Source organism: Procambarus clarkii, chromosome 41, assembly GCF_040958095.1.
Source record: "Procambarus clarkii isolate CNS0578487 chromosome 41, FALCON_Pclarkii_2.0, whole genome shotgun sequence".
Taxonomy (NCBI): domain Eukaryota; kingdom Metazoa; phylum Arthropoda; class Malacostraca; order Decapoda; family Cambaridae; genus Procambarus; species Procambarus clarkii.
Genome location: NC_091190.1, coordinates 37,196,900 through 37,218,695, shown reverse-complemented (window position 1 = coordinate 37,218,695; position 21,796 = coordinate 37,196,900). Strand labels below are relative to the sequence as shown.

The window sequence follows — 21,796 nt, the reverse complement described above, 5'->3', positions numbered from 1 at the left end:
TGTTATTTTTAACGTATGTGTGTGTGAGTGTACTCACCTAATTGTGCTTGTGGGGAGTTGAACTCTGGCTCTTTGGTCCAGGGAAGTGTGTGTGTGTGTTTTGTATTACAACATTGCTGGATGTGAGCTATAATAATAATATTAATGAATGGGAATATTTTTTCTTAAATTTACAGGCTTAAGTGACCATGTGTGGTGCTTCTTTTGTGGGAATGATTTGTGAAACTCGGAACCCGCTGACGACCCTTGGACACTGCACGTGCACTGGTATACCCAGTGCACCTTTGTCAATATTAAAAAGGAAGCACAGTTCATTAAGAATGCTAGAGAATCTTCGCAGCATCGAACTATAAAACCCATAGATGAACATCTTTTAACTGGTCTGATGGAAGGTTTGGGTTTTTTCCCAGCATTAATTGAATATTTTGGATTTCCTGATTTCCTGGGGGCCTCGTAGCCTGGTGGATAGCGCGCAGGACTCTTAATTCTGTGGCGCGGGTTCGATTCCCGCACGAGGCAGAAACAAATGGGCAAAGTTTCTTTCACCCTGAATGTCCCTGTTACCTAGCAGTAAATAGGTACCTGGGAGTTAGTCAGCTGTCACGGGCTGCTTCCTGGGGGTGGAGGCCTGGTCGCGGACTGGGCCGCGGGGACACTAAAAGCCCCGAAATCATCTCAAGATAACCTCAAGATATGTCTGTGAGACCGGCCTTAAGGCTATATCTCAAAATCACCAAAGATTTATTGCCGTTTCTTACGGTAGCCAGGTGTATAGAATTAATGTTGTGGTATATGCAGGAGAGCACTAAAGCCGAAATGGGTTGAAGCGGAATTCATCATGAGGATGTGGAAGGTAGGGAAGAGCTTGAGAATCTGGAATGAAAATCTGCGCCCTCTGACTTGGAAACAGTCGCCTCAGCTAATGAAATGGATGTCGACGTTGTTGGATCAATGAGCGGGTTCATGGCCTCTAATCTTGGTTTGCGGGCCTTGCCTTCTCCTGATGAAACAGAAGTGGAAGAGACGACTATAGTCGGTAATGAAATGGATGTTGAAACTGGCGAAGAGGCCACAGACTTTGATGCGGCATCCCATGTTGAAACTGTGATGAACACATCTACACCAACGTCTTGGGCTGCTGATATTTTGTGTAAGGTGTGCTTTAACAATGCGTTGAGTGTCGCACTGCTGCCCTGCAGACATATGGTAAAGTGCAGTAGTTGTCTCGTATCAATGAGAACTGCCCCATTTGCAGATGCAACATTTCGCATGTCCTTCAACCGATTATTTCCTAAGATGACAAATAAGGCATAGAGACTTATTTATTTATGTAAATAAAAATTGTACAAATGTCGAGTTGTTTTTTATATCCATAAATTGGTATGAATAAGCTCACATTTTCTTGAACAGTATTTTTTTTTTGGTGGGGGGGGGGGGCATGAACAAATACTCAAATGTGTGAGGGGATGAAAATACACGAAGAGGTCATATTGGTCCTAAGAACACACATTCTTTCCACACTCACTGGCATGTCGCCGGCTGGATGGATTGCAATTGCTTAGTTACTGCCCTAAAATAGTTGGTAAGGGGGTGGGGGGCAAGATACTGCCTCATTTAGTGAAATTTGCTATGTCCAATAGCTCGTACGTTGGGAACTGAACCAGGACCCGCACGAAGGTTGCACAACTTTCCGCTCGAATATGGACAAAAATAGAATCTCTCTCTCTTCCTGAGGTAAACAACCTTTTGAGAACTAGCACTCAAAGGTTAAAAAAAATATTAACTCCTTTATAATTAGAGGGGCAGCTAAGATACTGCATAACTAGTTTGAGGCCCGAACAAATATATCTATAAAATATATAAACAGGTTAGAACCATGCAAATACAAGCATGCCTTTTTCACCAATACTCAACTGAATTCCACAGAAAATGGAATCTTTACTTTGGCTACAGAAAATAGCGCAAAGCCGAGGGGGTGACTGGAATAAACAGTTTCAACCTGACTCTTCTCACATATAAACATGTCTTTCTTGATATCATTTCATATTATATAGAGTACTGAAAGCTCATTTTCCATAGTAAATATACTAAGGAACTCATTTTACGACTAGAAGGTAAACTAGGACCCCTCATTCAGACACTTTCATGCCTTCGGCGAAATGGACTGGACGTTCCTGGAAGTAAAATCGACGTTTTCGAGTGACCGAGCGGCAACACTGAAAAGTGCATACTCTTTTTCGCTGTCCTGACCATAATTTTCGATGCACTGATTTCATTTTTATACCAATTTGTTCGCAATAGAATGATCTATAAGAACATATTTATATGTCACCAAAGCATGAGTTAAATCACATAAAAAGCTAAAGAACTACATCGATCATTAGCCGTGAGCTCCAAACAGCGACGAAATGTTTCTATTCTTTTCAGGGTTATCAACTCCACACTTGTCTTACAGCGTTAAATTTTGTATCACTGTGATCGCAATTAAATTCCCTACACGAACATATGCATATAAATGTAGAATCATGATCGCGGCCCACACCAAGAATGTGTGAAGTGCGCGATTACACTCGCCATGTCAACAATACAATAGTCTTTCCACTAAGTTACAATACAATGCTGTTCTCCCAAATATGCCATGCACCTATTAGAGAAAACGAAAATTTAATGGCAAACATTTTCATACTATTCTCAAGTCGATCGAATAAGAATTGGATTTTATACAAATATTTTTTAACCGCGCGTAAATTTACCTCGCACCGGTAGTTCCAGGTAAAAATACGCGTCGTTTAGGTACAACACTGGCGCGTGAAAGTGTTAAATTAATTAATTAATTATTAATTAATTAATTAAAAACACGAGAATTATTGGCTGAACAATTACCACCATCAAACACACAGGACTCTTTAAAGCTATTTTAACTTCTTTAAACCCCTAATATGACCCCTCTCACATGTAGATCCTGTTCTATGGTTCGCCCTTCATGTCAATGTACCCCACACAGTATCATGTAAATTCAAGATAAGGCTTACTACACCTAAATATCCAACTTGTTCTTAGTAAGGAACCTTGACTCCCCCTGCTTGCTTGACCCCACTGCGGTATTCATAGGTAGTGGGTCCCCTATTGCTGACGTCAGGTCTCGTGTGACCCCCGCAACACATAAGGAAAATTTCACCTGACTGGCCCAGGACGCAAAAATAATTTTTCTTCTTGGCTCATGATTGGTCAAAAAATCATGCCCCGTTCTCTCGGCCCACCTCTGACCATTACAGAAAATGGAGCTGTGCCAAGGGCTCTCTATACTATTCAGTCATTGCATCGTTAACATACTCCAAAAACAACTATATTCCCTTTCAACTGTGTTTTTTTTTAATCTATTGAACATTCACCCTCTGAACCATTCATAAGTATGGGCCCCCATATTGATACCATAGTACTCTGGTAACACCCCGGGCCAAGTCGAGAATTTTTGCTCATGCTATTAAATACTCCAAAAACGTTTATATTCCTTTCACCAGTGTATTTTTTTGTTTTAATCTATTGAAAATTCATCCTCTGTACCATTCATAAGTAGGGACCCCCCTATTGATGCCTAGTACTCATGCCAGAGCCCCGCGACATATCGTGAAAAAAACGGTTGGGTTCGCACTGGGGGTGGGTGGCGGGTCCTTTGGGGAAGGGAGAAGGACCACCACCCCACACCGAGCAACTCATGCCCTGCTTTTTTCACCAATCCGCCTCCAGGAGTCGAGTCGGCATGGAAGTGCCCAATCGGATCTGAAAATCAAATCACGATTTGTGTCATTCTACACTCCTCTGCTACACCCGCCAGCAGACCCAGAACATCCCCCAGCAGACACATAAAATCTGCCAGCAGACACATAAAATCTGCCAGCAGAAACAGAACACCCTCCAGCAGACACAGAACATCCGCCAGCAGACACAGAACACCTGCCAGCAGACATACTATGCCTGCCAGCAGACATACTATGCCTGCCAGCAGACATACTATGCCTGCCAGCAGACATACTATGCCTGCCAGCAGACATACTATGCCTGCCAGCAGACATACTATGCCTGCCAGCAGACATACTATGCCTGCCAGCAGACACAGAACATCCGCCAGCAGACACAGAACACCCGCCAGCAGAACACGGAACACCCGCCAGCAGACACAGAACACCCGCCAGCAGACACGGAACTCCCTTTAGCAGACAAGGAACACCCGCCAGCAGACACAGAACACCCACCAGCAGACACGGAACACCCGCCAGCAGATACGGAACACCCGCTAGCAGACACGGAACACCCGCGAGCAGACACGGAATACACGCCAGCAGACACGCTACACCCGCCAGCAGACACGCTACAGCCGCCAGCAGACACGCTACAGCCGCCAGCAGACACGGAATACCCGTCAGCAGACACGCTACACCCGCCAGCAGACACGCTACAGCCGCCAGCAGACACGGAATACCCGTCAGCAGACACGCTACACCTGCCAAATAGACAAGCTACACCCGCCCCGCCAGCAGACACAGAACACCCGCCAGCAGACATGCAACACCCATCTACACTCGCCAGCAGACATGCTACACCCATCTACACTCGCCAGTCGACACCCACCTGAGCGTAAAGGAGCAGTGTGTACTGGGTGTTGACACTCCTCAGTGGGCCGGAGACACAGTGTACCATGAAGCCGTGGGCTGTGTGGTTGGTCACTCTACAGCTGTGTACTGGGCCGGGGCGACCTGCAGGGCGGGAGTAAGAACACCCACCGTGAGACACCACCCACTAGTATGGACAGATTGGAAGAGCAGCAAAGGAAAGGAACAGGGAGAGATAGTGAGAGTAATGAGGTAAAAGGGACAGGGAGAGATAGTGAGAGTAAAAAGGTAAAAGGGACAGGGAGAGATAGTGAGAGTAAAGAGGTAAAAGGAACAGGGAGAGGGTAAGATCAGAGAAGTGAAAGGTACAAGGGGAGAAACGGATGGAAATAGAAAACAGAGTTAGAGACCGAGAAGAAAAATAATGGAAAATGAAGAAAATAATTTAATAAGATGGAAAGAGGCAGAAGAAAGAAAAAAAAGAGAAGGAAACAAAGAAAAGGGAAAGAGAGGGTAAAGAGGGAGAGAGGAAGAATGAAAAACACTAAAATTCAATACCATTCTATATATGATCAGGAGAAAAAGTTACATATGAGAAGAAAGCAAAATAGGATGACGAACGCGAGAGTTGAGAAGAGAGTCGACAAATAAACTGGGAGAGAGAGTGACAGAGAAAAAGGAATGTGACGATGATAGATAACACAGTGACGAACAAAAAATAACATTGAAGTAGATGGAAGGAAAGAGATAGGAGGCGGCGGAACAAGAAATGGTACATGTAAGAGGCAGAGAAAGACAGTCAGAACGATAGAGAGCAAGAAGGAGATGATAACGACAGGATACAATGGCACGATGATGAAGATAGAAAGCAATGAGGGGATGATAAAGACAGGAAGCAGTGAGGGGACAATAAAGACAGGAAGCAGTGAGGGGATGATAAAGACAGGAAGCAGTGAGGGGATGATAAAGACAGGAAGCAGTGAGGGGACAATAAAGACAGGAAACAATGAGGGGACAATAAAGACATGAAGCAGTGAGGGGACAATAAAGACATGAAGCAGTGAGGGGACAATAAAGACAGGAAGCAGTGAGGGGACAATAAAGACAGGAAGCAGTGAGGGGATGATTAAGACAGGAAGCAGTGAGGGGATGATAAAGACAGGAAGCAGTGAGGGGACAATAAAGACAGGAAGCAGTGAGGGGACAATAAAGACAGGAAGCAGTGAGGGGACAATAAAGACAGGAAGCAGTGAGGGGACGATAAAGACAGGAAGCAGTGAGGGGGACAATAAAGACAGGAAGCAGTGAGGGGATGATAAAGACAGGAAGGAGTGAGGGGATGATAAAGACAGGAAGCAGTGAGGGGACAATAAAGACAGGAAGCAGTGAGGGGACAATAAAGACAGGAAGCAGTGAGGGGATGATAAAGACAGGAAGCAGTGAGGGGACAATAAAGACAGGAAGCAGTGAGGGGACAATAAAGACAGGAAGCAGTGAGGGGACAATAAAGACAGGAAGCAGTGAGGGGATGATAAAGACAGGAAGGAGTGAGGGGATGATAAAGACAGGAAGCAGTGAGGGGACAATAAAGACAGGAAGCAGTGAGGGGACAATAAAGACAGGAAGCAGTGAGGGGATGATAAAGACAGGAAGCAGTGAGGGGACAATAAAGACAGGAAGCAGTGAGGGGACAATAAAGACAGGAAGCAGTGAGGGGATGATAAAGACAGGAAGCAGTGAGGGGATGATAAAGACAGGAAGCAGTGAGGGGACAATAAAGACAGGAAGCAGTGAGGGGACAATAAAGACAGGAAGCAGTGAGGGGATGATAAAGACAGGAAGCAGTGAGGGGATGATAAAGACAGGAAGCAGTGAGGGGGACAATAAAGACAGGAAGCAGTGAGGGGATGATAAAGACAGGAAGCAGTGAGGGGACAATAAAGACAGGAAGCAGTGAGGGGATGATAAAGACAGGAAGAAGTGAGGGGACAATAAAGACAGGAAGCAGCGAGGGGATGATAAAGACAGGAATCAGTGAGGGGATGATAAAGACAGGAAGCAGTGAGGGGATGATAAAGACAGGAAGCAGTGAGGGGATGATAAAGACAGGAAGCAGTGAGGGGACAATAAAGACAGGAAGTAGTGAGGGGACAATAAAGATAAGAGACCGTGATGATGGTGATAAAGCTAGTATATACAAAAAGATACGGAAGAGAAAAAGTGAATAAAACAATTACATTGAGAATGTCAAATAATTTTACAATAATAATGAAACGCATAACAAATATCATTCTTAAACATAAACAATCATAGTCGAATGATATAAATTGACTGAACTCAATATTGACTCACCACTGAGCAATTAAACAAATGTCGCTTTCCATTTCGTATTTTTCATGTAGAAACCAAATACTTCGTGCATACCCCTGAAAATTCAATTACAAAAATAACAATTTGTGGTTTGGAAGAAGTAGTACATTTATTTATATACAAACACACACACACACACACACACACACATACATACACACACACATACATACATACATACATATATATATATACATATTGTTGGGGTTTGACCTCTCTTACTCTAAGTCTTGTCTTAATCTGGGGCGAGCAATAGTTACGCCCAAGGTAACTCACCGTAGCCCTGCGGGTCTTCCCTCGATCCTCACGGCGCCACTGCACGCCAGGAGAGTCTCCCAGTCAATCTTAACGGCCTCTTATTAAGAAAGAGTGAGAACACGACTCGTTCACATCGACTGTCGTGTGCCCTCCCCAACAATAGGGCTCTACGGTTAACACAAGGTCGCCAACTGGTGTTTAAGGTGGCCAGTAACACCATCAGTGGACTGGTGGAGTCAATGGTAGCCTTGGCAAGGACACACTCAATAGATTAGGAATCAGGCAGGTACTTATTGTTATCACTCAATGCTTTCAGTATAATGTAGCCACAAGATCAATGGAGGGAATGATAAAAACACAAAGATAATTTTGTATTTTACTTAGAATGTATGAAAGATGTCACAAGGCCAAACAATAACAAATAAATCAACTGATCCTGACGCGGCTGGTAATTCCCACGGATATTATGCGATCATCAGGGGGCAACATCTCCCCCCCCTCATCAAGTGTCAAAAACCAGCTGATCGCGTGGCCTTTCTGCGCGGAAGCTCTTTGCTTGTTTTCTAGATTCACGCGCGCTGTTTCATTAAATTCTCCAATATTACTATGAACTGGCACACACGATATTGGCTACTACAACACGTATCACTTGGTTACACTGTACTCAGGCTCAAACAGTCTTTTCTACAATCAATGCTATAATGATTCACTGTAATGGCTTTACATTGTTCTTCACTCAGCAATATATTAAGAACTATTAACACTGGAGTTTTCAATACTTTCTCTCGTGGGCGATAACGCAATGATTCACTATACTCACAAATGATTATTCACTGAATGAACATAGACATATATATGGTATGTAAATCAATCATCAATACATGGAAAATAAATAGTTTCTCAGCACATAGCCTAACCTCCAAATACTGGCATAATATTATATATAATTTACCACTATATGTTCATATCAAAATCTATAGAAAGATATACACAACACAGTAAATTTATCACTGGTTCCTGGTGCCTGTACACACCAATAATCAACATGAATATTACAAGTACCCTTGATAGTACTGTCTAGCACACTGGTGCTTTACCGTGACATGGGTGAGACTTGCTCATGACATATAAAATCCTCAGGCTAGATAATATAGCCGAATAACATAGCTAACTAAAGGGGAATGGGGAGGGAACTAGAACCACCTACTTCACCCTATCCTCCGATGAGAGTCGAGATGTAGCTCCTGGTCCTCGTGTCGGGAACGCCCCCACACTACACGTCGTCGTGTCCTACAAGAGCCTCTCGTCGTCCCACCGTTTAGCGCGTCGTCTCCGTGCCTCCTCACTGCAGGTCCGTCCTCCTTCTTGCCTTCTTAAAGGTTGGAGTCAGTCTCCTGGCCGTCGTCTTCTCCCAGCAACGGCTGTCGCCTACGTCTCAGCTACAGTCGTCCGGTTTCCCCAAATAGTCCTCTCTTCCTCAGCTACCCAGTGGCTCTGTCAGCCACTACGCTGTCACGAACTGGTGAATTGCCACAGACGTCACGTACGTCACTGCACGGCTTCACTGCTACTGGCACAGCACCTGACTGGAGCACTTGTTGCTCAAATAACCGTCAATTCCCTCTTCTGGTTCAACACATGAACTAGGGAAGACTTCTCAGAGTACTGGCGGACTTCAGGTGACGCGTAAATCCACGGGAGCGGGAACAACTGTCCAACTGACAGGACCATCCGTCGCACGTCCGACCTCTATGACGTGCTGTGTCTGACTGCTGGCACCAGCCCGGTGCGCTGGCCGGACCCCCTTCCTTCGTGACGTCACTTTCGCTACGGGAAGTTTTCATTGGCTCCCGGTGCCACATTGCTGTCGGTGACCAATCCGGTGCCACTGACGTCACACGGTTTTGGCGGGAGATCAGGGATGTAAGCGCCATCTTGGCTCCCTAAAGGGCCTATACCACAGGCCAAAATATCACTATTTCACAAATTTCTCGGGTCTCCGAGAACACTTCACTCTCTCCCATATATCAAATTGTAGCCTGCAACGTAGAGAACGCTTGGGAAAAGTAGACATGACTCTTACTGCAGGCGTGGGAGAATTATAAGGGGGGGAACTCCGTCACAATATATATATATATATATAAATATATATATATATATATATATATATATATATATATATATATATAATTTTTTTTTATTTAATATATAGGGGTACCACCTCTGGTGCAAGTGTAGGGACCCATAGCCTCGGAGAAGAAAATAAAGAGTACTCAGAGAAGGCCTTGTGGATCCTCACTGAACTCCTTGATATTTTCTTCTCCTACCACCCCTATTCTTTCGGTATGTGTGTATATTTATCTAACTTTATTTGAAAATGTCATTAGACAAAAAACGTTACAATATTGATTACATGCAGGGTACAAGGCTGCTTGTCGCAAGTTGAACAGCTCCTCAGATGGCGGGCAGGAACCATGAATGCAGTGAGCATTTCCTCTCTGGATTGCCACACTAAAGAGCTGAAAAAGAAAACTGGCAGCTCTAGGGTCTCTAGTTGTTTCGATTAGCTTAGACCCCAACTCCTTCAAAAAGCTAGCAGCACTTTTACTCCAGGCACCAAGTGTCTCTGAGGCAATGGGGACAAAATTGTAGTGGTGCTCAAGGTCTCTGTATTTACGCGACTTGGCCGCTTCCCGGTAATTGGCAGCTCCTCCTGCTTGTGTAGCACTGAAGTCAACATAGGTATTGACTAAAGTTGAAAATATATATATATATATATATATATATATATATATATATATATATATATATATATATATATATATATATATATATATATATATATATATATATATATATATATATATATGCGAACAAGCCTGAATGGTCCCCAGGACAATATGCAACTGAAAACTGAGGTTGCATACCAGTTGCAACGCAACTGGTATATATATATATATATATATATATATTATTAAATATGACCGAAAAAGTAAGATTAAAAATTCTAACGCGAATTTTCTCAATATTTCTTATGTTTCTTTTCGCTTTTCACTGTTGATGGTAATTGAAAAATCAATTCTCCAAAATTAATTTTTATTTCTAGTCTGACGCGACACTTGAACGCGTTTTCTAATAAGTTATTACATTTTCAGACTTTTGGTTTACACACACACAACTGTAATTTGCAAACACTAAACAGAGTTCTTACTACGCTATGATTTAAACAGCTTTCATTTTATACGCGCATTTTTTGGGTGAGGTGATATGTTACAACAGTTTTGGATGAGGTGACCATAACTTTCAACACAGGACAGAACACGAAACAATGGGTATTAATTGGTTAAATTGAAAGTAAGGATGGAAGTAACTGCAAAAGGGCCTATTGGCCCATATTTCTTGATGCTTCTATATTGGAGTGGAGTCTTGAAGTGGGTAGAATATAGTTGTGCATTAATTGGCTGTTGATTGCTGGTGTTGACTTCTTGATGTGTAGTGCCTCGCAGATGTCAAACCGCCTGCTGTCGTTGTATCTATCGATGATTTCTGTGATGTTTGCTAAGATTTCTCTGGTGATGGTCTGCTTGTAAGAAGAGATTATAGGTTCCTTAATGGAGCCCTATTGCTTATGCATCGTTAATCGCCTGGAAAGAGATGTTGTTGTCTTGCTTATATACAGAGTTATTTGAGGCTTACAGTCCCTAAGTGGACATTTGAAGGCATAGACGACGTTGGTCTCTTTTAAAGCGTTCTTCTTTGTGTCTGGAGAGTTTCTCATGAGTAGGTTGGCCGTTTTTTTGGTTTTATAGTAAATCGTCAGTTGTATCTTCTGATTTTTGTCTGTAGGGATAACGTTTCTATTAACAACATCTTTCAGGACCCTTTCCTCCGTTTTATGAGCTGTGGAAAAGACGTTCCTGTAAAATAGTCTAATAGGGGGGTATAGGTAATGTGTTAGTTGTCTCTTCAGAGGTTGCATGGCGTTTCACCTTCCTTCTTATGATGTCTTCAACGAAACCATTAGAGAAGCCGTTGTTGACTAGGACCTGCCTTACCCTACCCTTACCTTCGTCGACTTGCTTCCATTCTGAGCTGTGGCTGAGAGCACGGTCGACATAAGCGTTAACAACACTCCTCTTGTACCTGTCTGGGCAGTCACTGTTGGCATTCAGGCACATTCCTATGTTTGTTTCCTTAGTGTAGACTGCAGTGTGGAAACCTCCGCTCCTTTCCATGACTGTTACATCTAGAAAGGGCAGCTTCCCATCCTTCTCCATCTCGTAAGTGAAACGCAGCACGGAACTCTGCTCAAATGCCTCCTTCAGCTCCTGCAGATGTCTGACATCATGTACCTGTGTAAAAATGTCGTCAACATACCTGCAGTATATGGCCGGTTTCAAGTTCATGTCGACTAAGACTTTTTGCTCGATGGTACCCATGTAGAAGTTTGCAAACAGGACACCTAGGGGAAGACATCATAAGAAGGAAAGTGAAAAGTCATGCAACCTCTGAAGAGACAACTAACACAACACCTATACCCCCTATTAGACTATTTTACAGGAACTTCTTTTCCACAGTCCATAAAACGGAGGAAAGGGTCCTGAAAGATATTGTCAGTAGAAACGTTATCCCTACAGACAAAAATCAGAAGATACAACTGACGATTTACTATAAAACCAGAAAAACGGCCAGCCTACTCATGAGAAACTCTCCAGACACAAAGCAGAACGCTTTAAAAGAGACCAACGTCGTCTATGCCTTCAAATGCCCTCTTGGGGACTGTAAGCCTCAAAAAACCCAGTATATAGGCAAGACAACAACATCTCTTTCCAGGCGTTTAACGATGCATAAGCAGCAGGGCTCCATTAAGGAACATATAATCTCTTCCCGCAAACAAACCATCACCAGAGAAATCTTAGCAAACAACACAGAAATCATCGATAGATACAGAGATAGCAGGCGGCTTGACGTCTGCGAGGCACTACACATCAAGAAGTCAACACCAGCAATCAACAGCCAATTAATGCACAACTATATTCTACCCACTTCAAGACTCCGCTCCAATATAGAAGCATCAAGAAATATGGACCAATAGGCTTTCTACAATTACTTCCAATCAATACCCATTGTTTCGTGTTCTGTCTTGTGTTTGAATTTAATACCCATTCAATACCCATTGTTGAAAGTTTGTTTTCACCTCATCTACCTCACCCAAATGTAGATATAAAATCGAAGATGTGTAAGCTCTATTCAGTTTCAGTTGTGTGTGTGTAAACTAAAGTCTTTGAAAATGTAATAAGTTTTACGAAACGCGCTCAAGTGTCGCGTCAGACTAGAAATAAAAATGAATTTTGGAGAATTGATCTTTGAATTACCATCAACAGTGAAAAGAAACGTAAGAAAGATCGAGAAAATTCGTGTTAGAATTATTAATCTTACTTTTTCGGTCATATTTAATAATATATGTCTACAGGAAAGACTGCTACCAAAATATACTAATATATATATATATAAATTTATATATATATATATATATATATATATATATATATATATATATATATATATATATATATATATATATATATTTCATTGAATATGACCGCATATTCTGTATTTATTATTTTCTGGTTTAGGGCTTCTATCCCTCTAACTATTTTCTTAGCATCAGGGCTTAATTGGAATAGGAGTTCTCCAAAACTCATTTTCGTACTTTTAAGGTGAAGAAAAGAAGTGATTTACTATAGAGTGTATTAAACTTATTTGTATAATTTGCACGACGTTTCGAACCTCCATGGTTCATTCTCAAGTGAACAATCTTACAATACTAGTTGATTTTATACCCGCATTAGGTCAGGTGATAATACAATGAAGGTGAAAAACATGGGGGGATACATAAGGGATAAACATAGGGGCTGCAGAAGGCTTATTGGCCCATACGAGGCATCTCCTATCTAAACACAAAGATTAATCCAGTGTAATTGGCCTGTTATGTTGGACATTGTCTTCTGTGTTGGCATCAATATGTTCTTGTCTTGTCCTTACTCTCATGGTGGGTAGAGTAAATAGTTCCGTGATTTGGGTGTTCATGGTAGGTCGCTCTATTCTTATGAATTAAGGCGTCTTGTACATACCAGTTGCGTTGCTCCTGGGAGTATGGGTTCGAGTCACTTCTGGGGTGTGAGTTTTCAGTTGCATATTGTCCTGGGGACCATTCAGGCTTGTTCGCATTTGTGTTCCTCACGTGTGTCCCAAAGAATGAGGTGATTTGGTAAAATGCTATGCCCAAGATTACTATCCGAGTGCCTATCCGGTATGTACAAGACGCCATAAGAATAGAGCGACCTACCATGAACACCCAAATCACGGAACTATTTACTCTACCCACCATGAGAGTAAGGACAAGACAAGAACATATCGATGCCAACACAGAAGACAATGTCCAACATAACAGGCCAATTACACTGGATTAATCTTTGTGTTTAGATAGGAGATGCCTCGTATGGGCCAATAAGCCTTCTGCAGCCCCTATGTTTATCCCTTATGTATCCCCCCATGTTTTTCACCTTCATTGTATTATCACCTGACCTAATGCGGGTATAAAATGAACTAGTATTGTAAGATTGTTCACTTGAGAATGAACCATGGAGGTTCGAAACGTCGTGCAAATTATACAAATAAGTTTAATACACTCTATAGTAAATCACTTCTTTTCTTCACCTTAAAAGTACGAAAATGAGTTTTGGAGAACTCCTATTCCAATTAAGCCCTGATGCTAAGAAAATAGTTAGAGGGATAGAAGCCCTAAACCAGAAAATAATAAATACAGAATATGCGGTCATATTCAATGAAACATGTTTGAAAGAAAACCTGCTGCCAGTATACACCAATATATATATATATATATATATATATATATATATATATATATATATATATATATATATATATATATATATATATATATATATATATATATATATATATATATATATATATATATATATATATAACTGAAAACTCACACCCCAGAAGTGACTCGAACCCATACTCCCAGGAGCAATGCAAATGGTATGTACAAGACGCCTTAATCCACTTGACCATCACGACCGGACATAATGAGGTGATAGCCGAGGCTATTTGAACCACCCCACCGCCGGCACTCGGATAGTAATCTTGGGCATAGCATTTTACCAAATCACCTCATTCTTTGGGACACACGTGAGGAACACAAATGCGAACAAGCCTGAATGGTCCCCAGGACAATATGCAACTGAAAACTCACACCCCAGAAGTGACTCGAACCCATACTCCCAGGAGCAACGCAACTGGTATGTACAAGACGCCTTAATCCACTTGACCATCACGACCGGACATAATGAGATGATAGCCGAGCCTATTTGAACCACCCCACCGCCGGCACTCGGATAGTAATCTTGGGCATAGCATTTTACCAAATCACCTCATTCTTTGGGGCACACGTGAGGAACACAAATGCGAACAAGCCTGAATGGTCCCCAGGACAATATGCAACTGAAAACTCACACCCCAGAAGTGACTCGAACCCATACTCCCAGGAGCAACGCAACTGGTATGTACAAGACGCCTTAATCCACTTGACCATCACGACCGGACATAATGAGGTGATAGCCGAGGCTATTTGAATCACCCTACTGCCGGCACTCGGATAGTAATCTTGGGCATAGCATTTTACCAAATCACCTCATTCTTTGGGGCGCACGTGAGGAACACAAATGCGAACAAGCCTGAATGAGTTTTCAGTTGCATATTGTCCTGGGGACCATTCAGGCTTGTTCGCATTTGTGTTCCTCACGTGTGCCCCAAAGAATGAGGTGATTTGGTAAAATGCTATGCCCAAGATTACTATCCGAGTGCCGGCGGTGGGGTGGTTCAAATAGCCTCGGCTATCACCTCATTATGTCCGGTCGTGATGGTCAAGTGGATTAAGGCGTCTTGTACATACCAGTTGCGTTGCTCCTGGGAGTATGGGTTCGAGTCACTTCTGGGGTGTGAGTTTTCAGTTGCATATTGTCCTGGGGACCATTCAGGCTTGTTCGCATTTGTGTTCCTCACGTGTGCCCCAAAGAATGAGGTGATTTGGTAAAATGCTATGCCCAAGATTACTATCCGAGTGCCGGCGGTGGGGTGGTTCAAATAGCCTCGGCTATCACCTCATTATGTCCGGTCGTGATGGTCAAGTGGATTAAGGCATCTTGTACATACCAGTTGCGTTGCTCCTGGGAGTATGGGTTCGAGTCACTTCTGGGGTGTGAGTTTTCAGTTGCATATTGTCCTGGGGACCATTCATGCTTGTTCGCATATATATATATATATTTATATATATATATATATATATTTATATATATATATATATATATATATATATATATATATATATATATATATTTATATATATATATTTATATATATATATATATATATATATATATATATATACATATATATATATATATATATATATATATATATATATATATATATAATATGATATATATATAAATATAAATATATATATATATATATATATATATATATATATATATATATATATATATATATATATATATATATATATATATATATATATATATATATATATAATATGGAAGGGAGTACCACCTCCAGCTGGAAGAAGGGGGACCCATAGCCTCGGAGGAAACCAAGCATAACGCATTAGAGGGAATGTTTAGATCCCCTCCAATACAGTTTCTGTGTGCTTTTCTCCTACCACCCCCTTCCTTTTTTATTTTTTGTGCTTTATTATGCATTTGATGGTTACAAGATATACATGGGTTGATACAAAAATAATAATGCAAAAAGGTGCTTAAAGGTTATGGATCTCTTGAAAAACACAACAATGGGAAACATTGATGAATGTCACAGACGGGTTCGATCATTGTTGCAAGTCAAACACTTCTTCGAATTCCTCTGAAGTTGGACTAGTGCCCAAGACGCAACAGGCATATTCCCGCTGAATCGCAACACTGAGGCGCTGGAACAAGAAACTTTTTGCTCTCTGGTCTTTTGTAGCGCTGATCAATTTGTCCCCCAATTCCTTCAGGAACTTCAATGCACATTTTCCCCACGAACCGAGGGTCTCCGAGCCGATCGGAACAAAGCTGTAGCAGTGTGCTAGACCTCTATATTTAATAATTTTCTGCGATTCCCTGAAAGAAGCAGCACCACCGCTTTCACGAGTGCTGTAGTGGAGGTAGGTACTGGCCAGTGTGGCAGCGCACGTGTAGTCCCATACCACTTGCTTACCATCCTTCCAAGGTAGCAAGGTGACCACATCAGGGCGCTTCTGAGGGTCGTTAGGTCTGGATAAGTGTGGTTCTCTTTGTGCCGGGCAGCAGGCTGTGGCGAGGCTCCTCTTGATGATGTCGTTGACTTCTTCATGTCTTGCAATTTTACCCTGTGATTTACGACATACCAGACCATGACGACCATATTGGTCTGCCATCGCAGTTCCGCAGATGCACCTAAGTTCGGTGAGGATGGGGGCGGCAAGGCGAAAGGCAACTCCAATGCGGAGAGCGTCATGACTGAGGCGAGTTCCCTGGGCTGCATTGGGCACAGCAAATAAGAAATCCCCGGCGTGGGGTGCTGTTACCGCTAGGAGGCGGGCTTTGTTTTCAGCATCAGCGTTGTCAATCATTGCTGTGACAGTCTTTTCCATTATGGGGCTATCCCAGTGGGCCTGCTTGTGGTCTTTTGGGACTTCTGGCCGGGGTTGAGGGTGTGCAATGGTGTCCCATTGTCTGGCTGCTTCGATGAACGTTTGATCATGAGTTCCCGCTGTCTCTCTCATACGCTCTGGTAGGATCTGCCCTACCAATTCGTTGGCTGCTGTACATGAGGATAAGAATGCTGGAAGTGCTACCTCAGTTGCCTTTCGTATGCCTATCCCTCCAAATCTCACTGGTAGTGTTGCTTGGTCCCACTGACTGTCATCTAAATCTAGGTTGAGCGCCTTCCTGAATATTGACCTGAGGAGCTCATCATATTGATTTAGAAGTGGGTTGCCAAAAGTTGGTGCACACCTTAAGAAGTATGTTAGCCTGGGCAAGGTAAGGCACTTTGTGAGAAGGCAGAGGGCATCGTGGGAGTCCAAATCCCCAATTCTCTCTTCCATCCTCTTTAGGTCTCTAAACTTTTCGTCAAGGACCGCAGCAATAGCATTGTGGCCCAGAGGTGCTCCGAGTAGTGTGCTGTCGGTAGGTTTAACGACTGAGGCTTCTGGTAGAACTGATTTCACTGCTCTAATGATTACTTCACTGGATGCAATAATTTCGCACTTGGAGGGGTTAAGAACGAGACCCATGGACTCCCCCCGTGTCTTCACCAGCTGTAGGTCTTCTAGCAGGGAATCTTGTGTGCCTGCCAGAGTGCCATCATCCAGGAACCAGATGTTGAGCTCGCTGGACAGTCTGGTTGTAATTTCTCGAACCGCTATGCAAAAGAGGAACGGTGCAAGTGGGTCACCCTGTTGAATTCCCTCTGCTGAGGTGACTTCATGTTTGCCAAACAGGAGGGTTGAGTCTTTGCTGTAGCCTGCTGACACAAACGGGAGAATGCTTGGGCAATGTTCCTGGACTGCAGTGAGGATTGCTTCCCTTTTGACCGTGTTGAAAGCGTTTTTAAAATCTAATTTTACTACTGCCTGGTCTTCAGTAAGAGAGCTAATGTAGGCTCGTGCAGCATGAGCCGCTGCTTCACAGCCTTGGGGGACTCCAAACCCCAGCTGGTTGGGTTGCAGCATGGTGGCTGCTTCCATTCGGATACTTCTGACAGCAGCCCTTGCAACTAGGCGGCGAAGGGTATTACCAACGGCAATGGGTCTGATCCCTCCCCCCTTCTTTTTCAGGGCACATAGGGATGCACCAAAGAAGAATGGTTTGATTTCATCAGGGATTAACCCGGCGAGGCAGTTGTTGACAAACGTTGTGATTTCTGTCAGGAGCGCTTCTGCAGCTGGGCCAAGAACAGGGTTCACCATTTCCTTCACATGTTGAGGTCTTACCCCTGTGTAGCCTCCTGAGGAGCCCGGGGGAAATGAAACGATAGCTTTATAAACCTCTGACTCCCGGAGGACGAGAGGTTCCTGGTTAGGGGCGAGGCTGACCTGTGGGGGAGGTCCACCTACGGCCCTGACGGGGTGTTTTTCTCTCAGTGCTTGGGCTGTGGTTTCATCCCTGGGCAAAATTTTGTCCTCACTTGTGATCAACCTGAGTGCCCCGACTGTATTGCCCTCTTCAATTTTCTTGCTGACTTGGGTACCTAATTTTCTGTTGTCGCTGATTGTCGTACTTGGTCTGCCTCGGCGGTGTTTGGTGTGTTTGGGGAGGCGGACTAGGTTGTCAGCCCTAGGAAAATCCCTAATTGCTTTATTGACAGATGAGGCCAGTGTCTTGCCTCCTCTGTCTGGTACACCTAAGCATGCATTGCCAAAAAGTAGCAGATTGTGCCAGGCTTTGATGGTATCAGGTGCATCAAGGTTATTTGACCCTCTGTTGACTTTTGCGATGAGGTCCATGTATTTCCCTGCAGCAAATGGGCGAGAGGCCTTTGGGATGTGTGTGAGTGTCCTGGTTGACGTTGCTTTAATTGCCTCTAGCAGGTCGTCTGTTGCAATGTAATCTGTTGCGATTTGTACTGGTGCAACAGGCTCCTGAGTGCTGCCTCCTCCCACGGGAGGCCTCCCTGACCCAGGACAGTCAGAATGTCCTGACAACCGTGGACATTTTCAAGAGGAAACTAGATTTATTCCTCCAAGGAGTGCCGGACCAACCGGGCTGTGGTGGGTATGTGGGCCTGCGGGCCGCTCCAAGCAACAGCCTGGTGGACCAAACTCTCACAAGTCGAGCCTGGCCTCGGGCCGGGCTTGGGGAGTAGAAGAACTCCCAGAACCCCATCAACCAGGTATCAACCAGTCACCATGCTGGCGTATGACTCTGGAGACAGAGTTGATGCTGATGTTGCTCCCACAACCACTGCATGTGCCTCTCCTTTGATTGGCTTCGGGAGGGGTGAGCTGGCTGGTAGCGGCTTCTTCTGCCATCCCCTTAGGTAAAGTGAATGTCACCTTGCACTGGAGTATTTGTCTCTCCCTCCTGGCTAGGGGGGACGAGGTTGTCCCCTATATATATATATATATATATTAGTATATTTTGGTAGCAGTCTTTCCTGTAGACATATATTATTAAATATGACCGAAAAGTCATATTTAATTTAAAAGTCATATTTAAAAGTCATATTTTTTCGGTCATATTTAATAATATATATATATATATATATATATATATATATATATATATATATATATATATATATATATATATATATATATATATATATATATATATATACATATATATATATATATATATATATATATATATATATATATATATATATGAATGAATTTAGCCTGGTATGGGGCCATAGGCCTGATACAGTATGCAAACGATGAGTCATAATGACGGGGCTGAAGATATAATGATCAAACCACTCATCAGACAATGCTGAAACAACGACGTTTTGGTCCGTTGTGGACTATTATCACGTCATGTGAAGAAGAAGGGATTGATTGATGAAGACTGACGATTAAGCTACCCAAGAGGTGGCATGGGCATGAATAGCCCGGAAATAGTACATAGTACTAATAGAAAGAAGAGTACAGGCAGATGAGTGAGGGAAGAGAGAGAGGCGAGAGGTGAGGAGCAAGTGAGAGAGAAAGAAAGGTACCTTTTTAATAATAAAAACAAAAGGTAAAAACAGTGCCTTTTTTTAGTAAGTCCTCTACGGGCTCACTATAGCCCGTGCTACTTGCCCCGCTCCTGTGCCAGGTAAGTCCACTACGGGCTCACCATAGCCCGTGCTACTTGCCCCGCTCCTGTGCCAGGTAAGTCCACTACGGGCTCACCATAGCCCATGCTACTTGGAACTGTGTTCCCAGTAGCTGAATCTTAAACAACAACAGTGCCTTTTAAATAATAAATAACAGTACCTTTATTCTTATGTCTCAATATTTATTGAGCATAAAAGTTTGCTTTAGAAATAGTGATTTATTTTATTTGTTTATACTTTATTAATAATGTATTAATAATTAATTATCATTATTAATTAATCTTTATTAATAATCCTGATAATTCGCACGTAGCAACAAATTGTTTTTAATAAATATTCCAAGCTGGACGGAGACGGTTAGGCATGATACCTTTCATCTGATGCATCTGTTCACCTAGAGGTAAAAATAGGTACCCGGGAGCTTGGCAACTGTTGTGGGCAGCATCCGGGGAGAAAGGTCAGTAGTTAGCCTTGGGAAGAACTCATGTCACTCCATGTCTTAATGATGTCTTAGATAAGGCCATTTAAGTAATGCCATCTAAGGTAGAAAACTGTGATTAGAACAGCCACTCCCAGCATAGACTTAATTATATTGGTGTCCTTGTTGTTGTTGTTGTTTAAGATTCCCTATTTGGAACAAAAAGTTCCAAGTAGCACGGGCTATGGTGAGCCCGTAGTGGACTTACCTGGCACAGGAGCGGGGCAAGTAGCACGGGCTATGGTGAGCCTGTAGTGGACTTACCAGGCACAGGAGCGGGGCAAGTAGCACGGACTATGGTGAGCCCGTAGTGGACTTACCTGGTACAGGAGCGGGGCAAGTAGCACGGGCTATGGTGAGCCCGTAGTGGACTTACCTGGCACAGGAGCAGGGCAAGTAGCACGGGCTATGGTGAGCCTGTAGTGGACTTACCTGGCACAGGAGCGGGGCAAGTAGCACGGACTATGGTGAGCCCGTAGTGGACTTACCTGGTACAGGAGCGGGGCAAGTAGCACGGGCTATGGTGAGCCCGTAGTGGACTTACCTGGAACAGGAGCAGGGCAAGTAGCACGGGCTATGGTGAGCCCGTAGTAGACTTACCTGGCACAGGAGCGGGGCAAGTAGCACGGAATATGGTGAGCCCGTAGTGGACTTACCTGGCACAGGAGCGGGGAAAGTAGCACGGGCTATGGTGAGCCAGTAACTTACCTGGCACAGGAGCGGGGCAAGTAGCACGGGCTACGGTGAGCCCGTAACTTACCTGGCACAGAAGCGAGGGCAAGTAGCACGGCTATAGTGAACCCGTAACTTTCCTGGCACTGGAGCGGGGCAAGTAGAACGAGCTATGGTGAGCCCGTAGTGGACTTACCTGGCACAGGAGCAGGGCAAGTAGCACGGGCTATGGTGAGCCAGTAACTTACCTGGCACAGGAGCGGGGCAAGTAGCACGGGCTATAGTGAGCCCGTAACTTTCCTGGCACTGGAGCGGGGCAAGTAGCACGGGCTATAGTGAGCCCGTAACTTTCCTGGCACTGGAGCGGGGCAAGTAGAACGAGTTATGGTGAGCCCGTAGTGGACTTACCTGGCACAGGAGCAGGGCAAGTAGCACGGGCTATGGTGAGCCAGTAACTTACCTGGCACAGGAGCGGGGCAAGTAGCACGGGCTATGGTGAGCCCGTAAATTACCTGGC

General features: G+C 43.6%; 1 protein-coding gene across 1 annotated transcript; it reads left to right on the top strand.

The window, feature by feature from the left end:
* Positions 1-927: 927 nt before the first annotated feature.
* On the top strand, positions 928-4,633 carry LOC138373260 (uncharacterized). Its single transcript, XM_069339301.1, has 2 exons — positions 928-1,155; positions 3,836-4,633. The coding sequence occupies exons 1-2, from the start codon at positions 928-930 to the stop codon at positions 4,631-4,633; spliced, it is 1,026 nt and encodes a 341-aa protein (XP_069195402.1).
* The last annotated feature ends 17,163 nt before the right edge of the window (positions 4,634-21,796 follow it).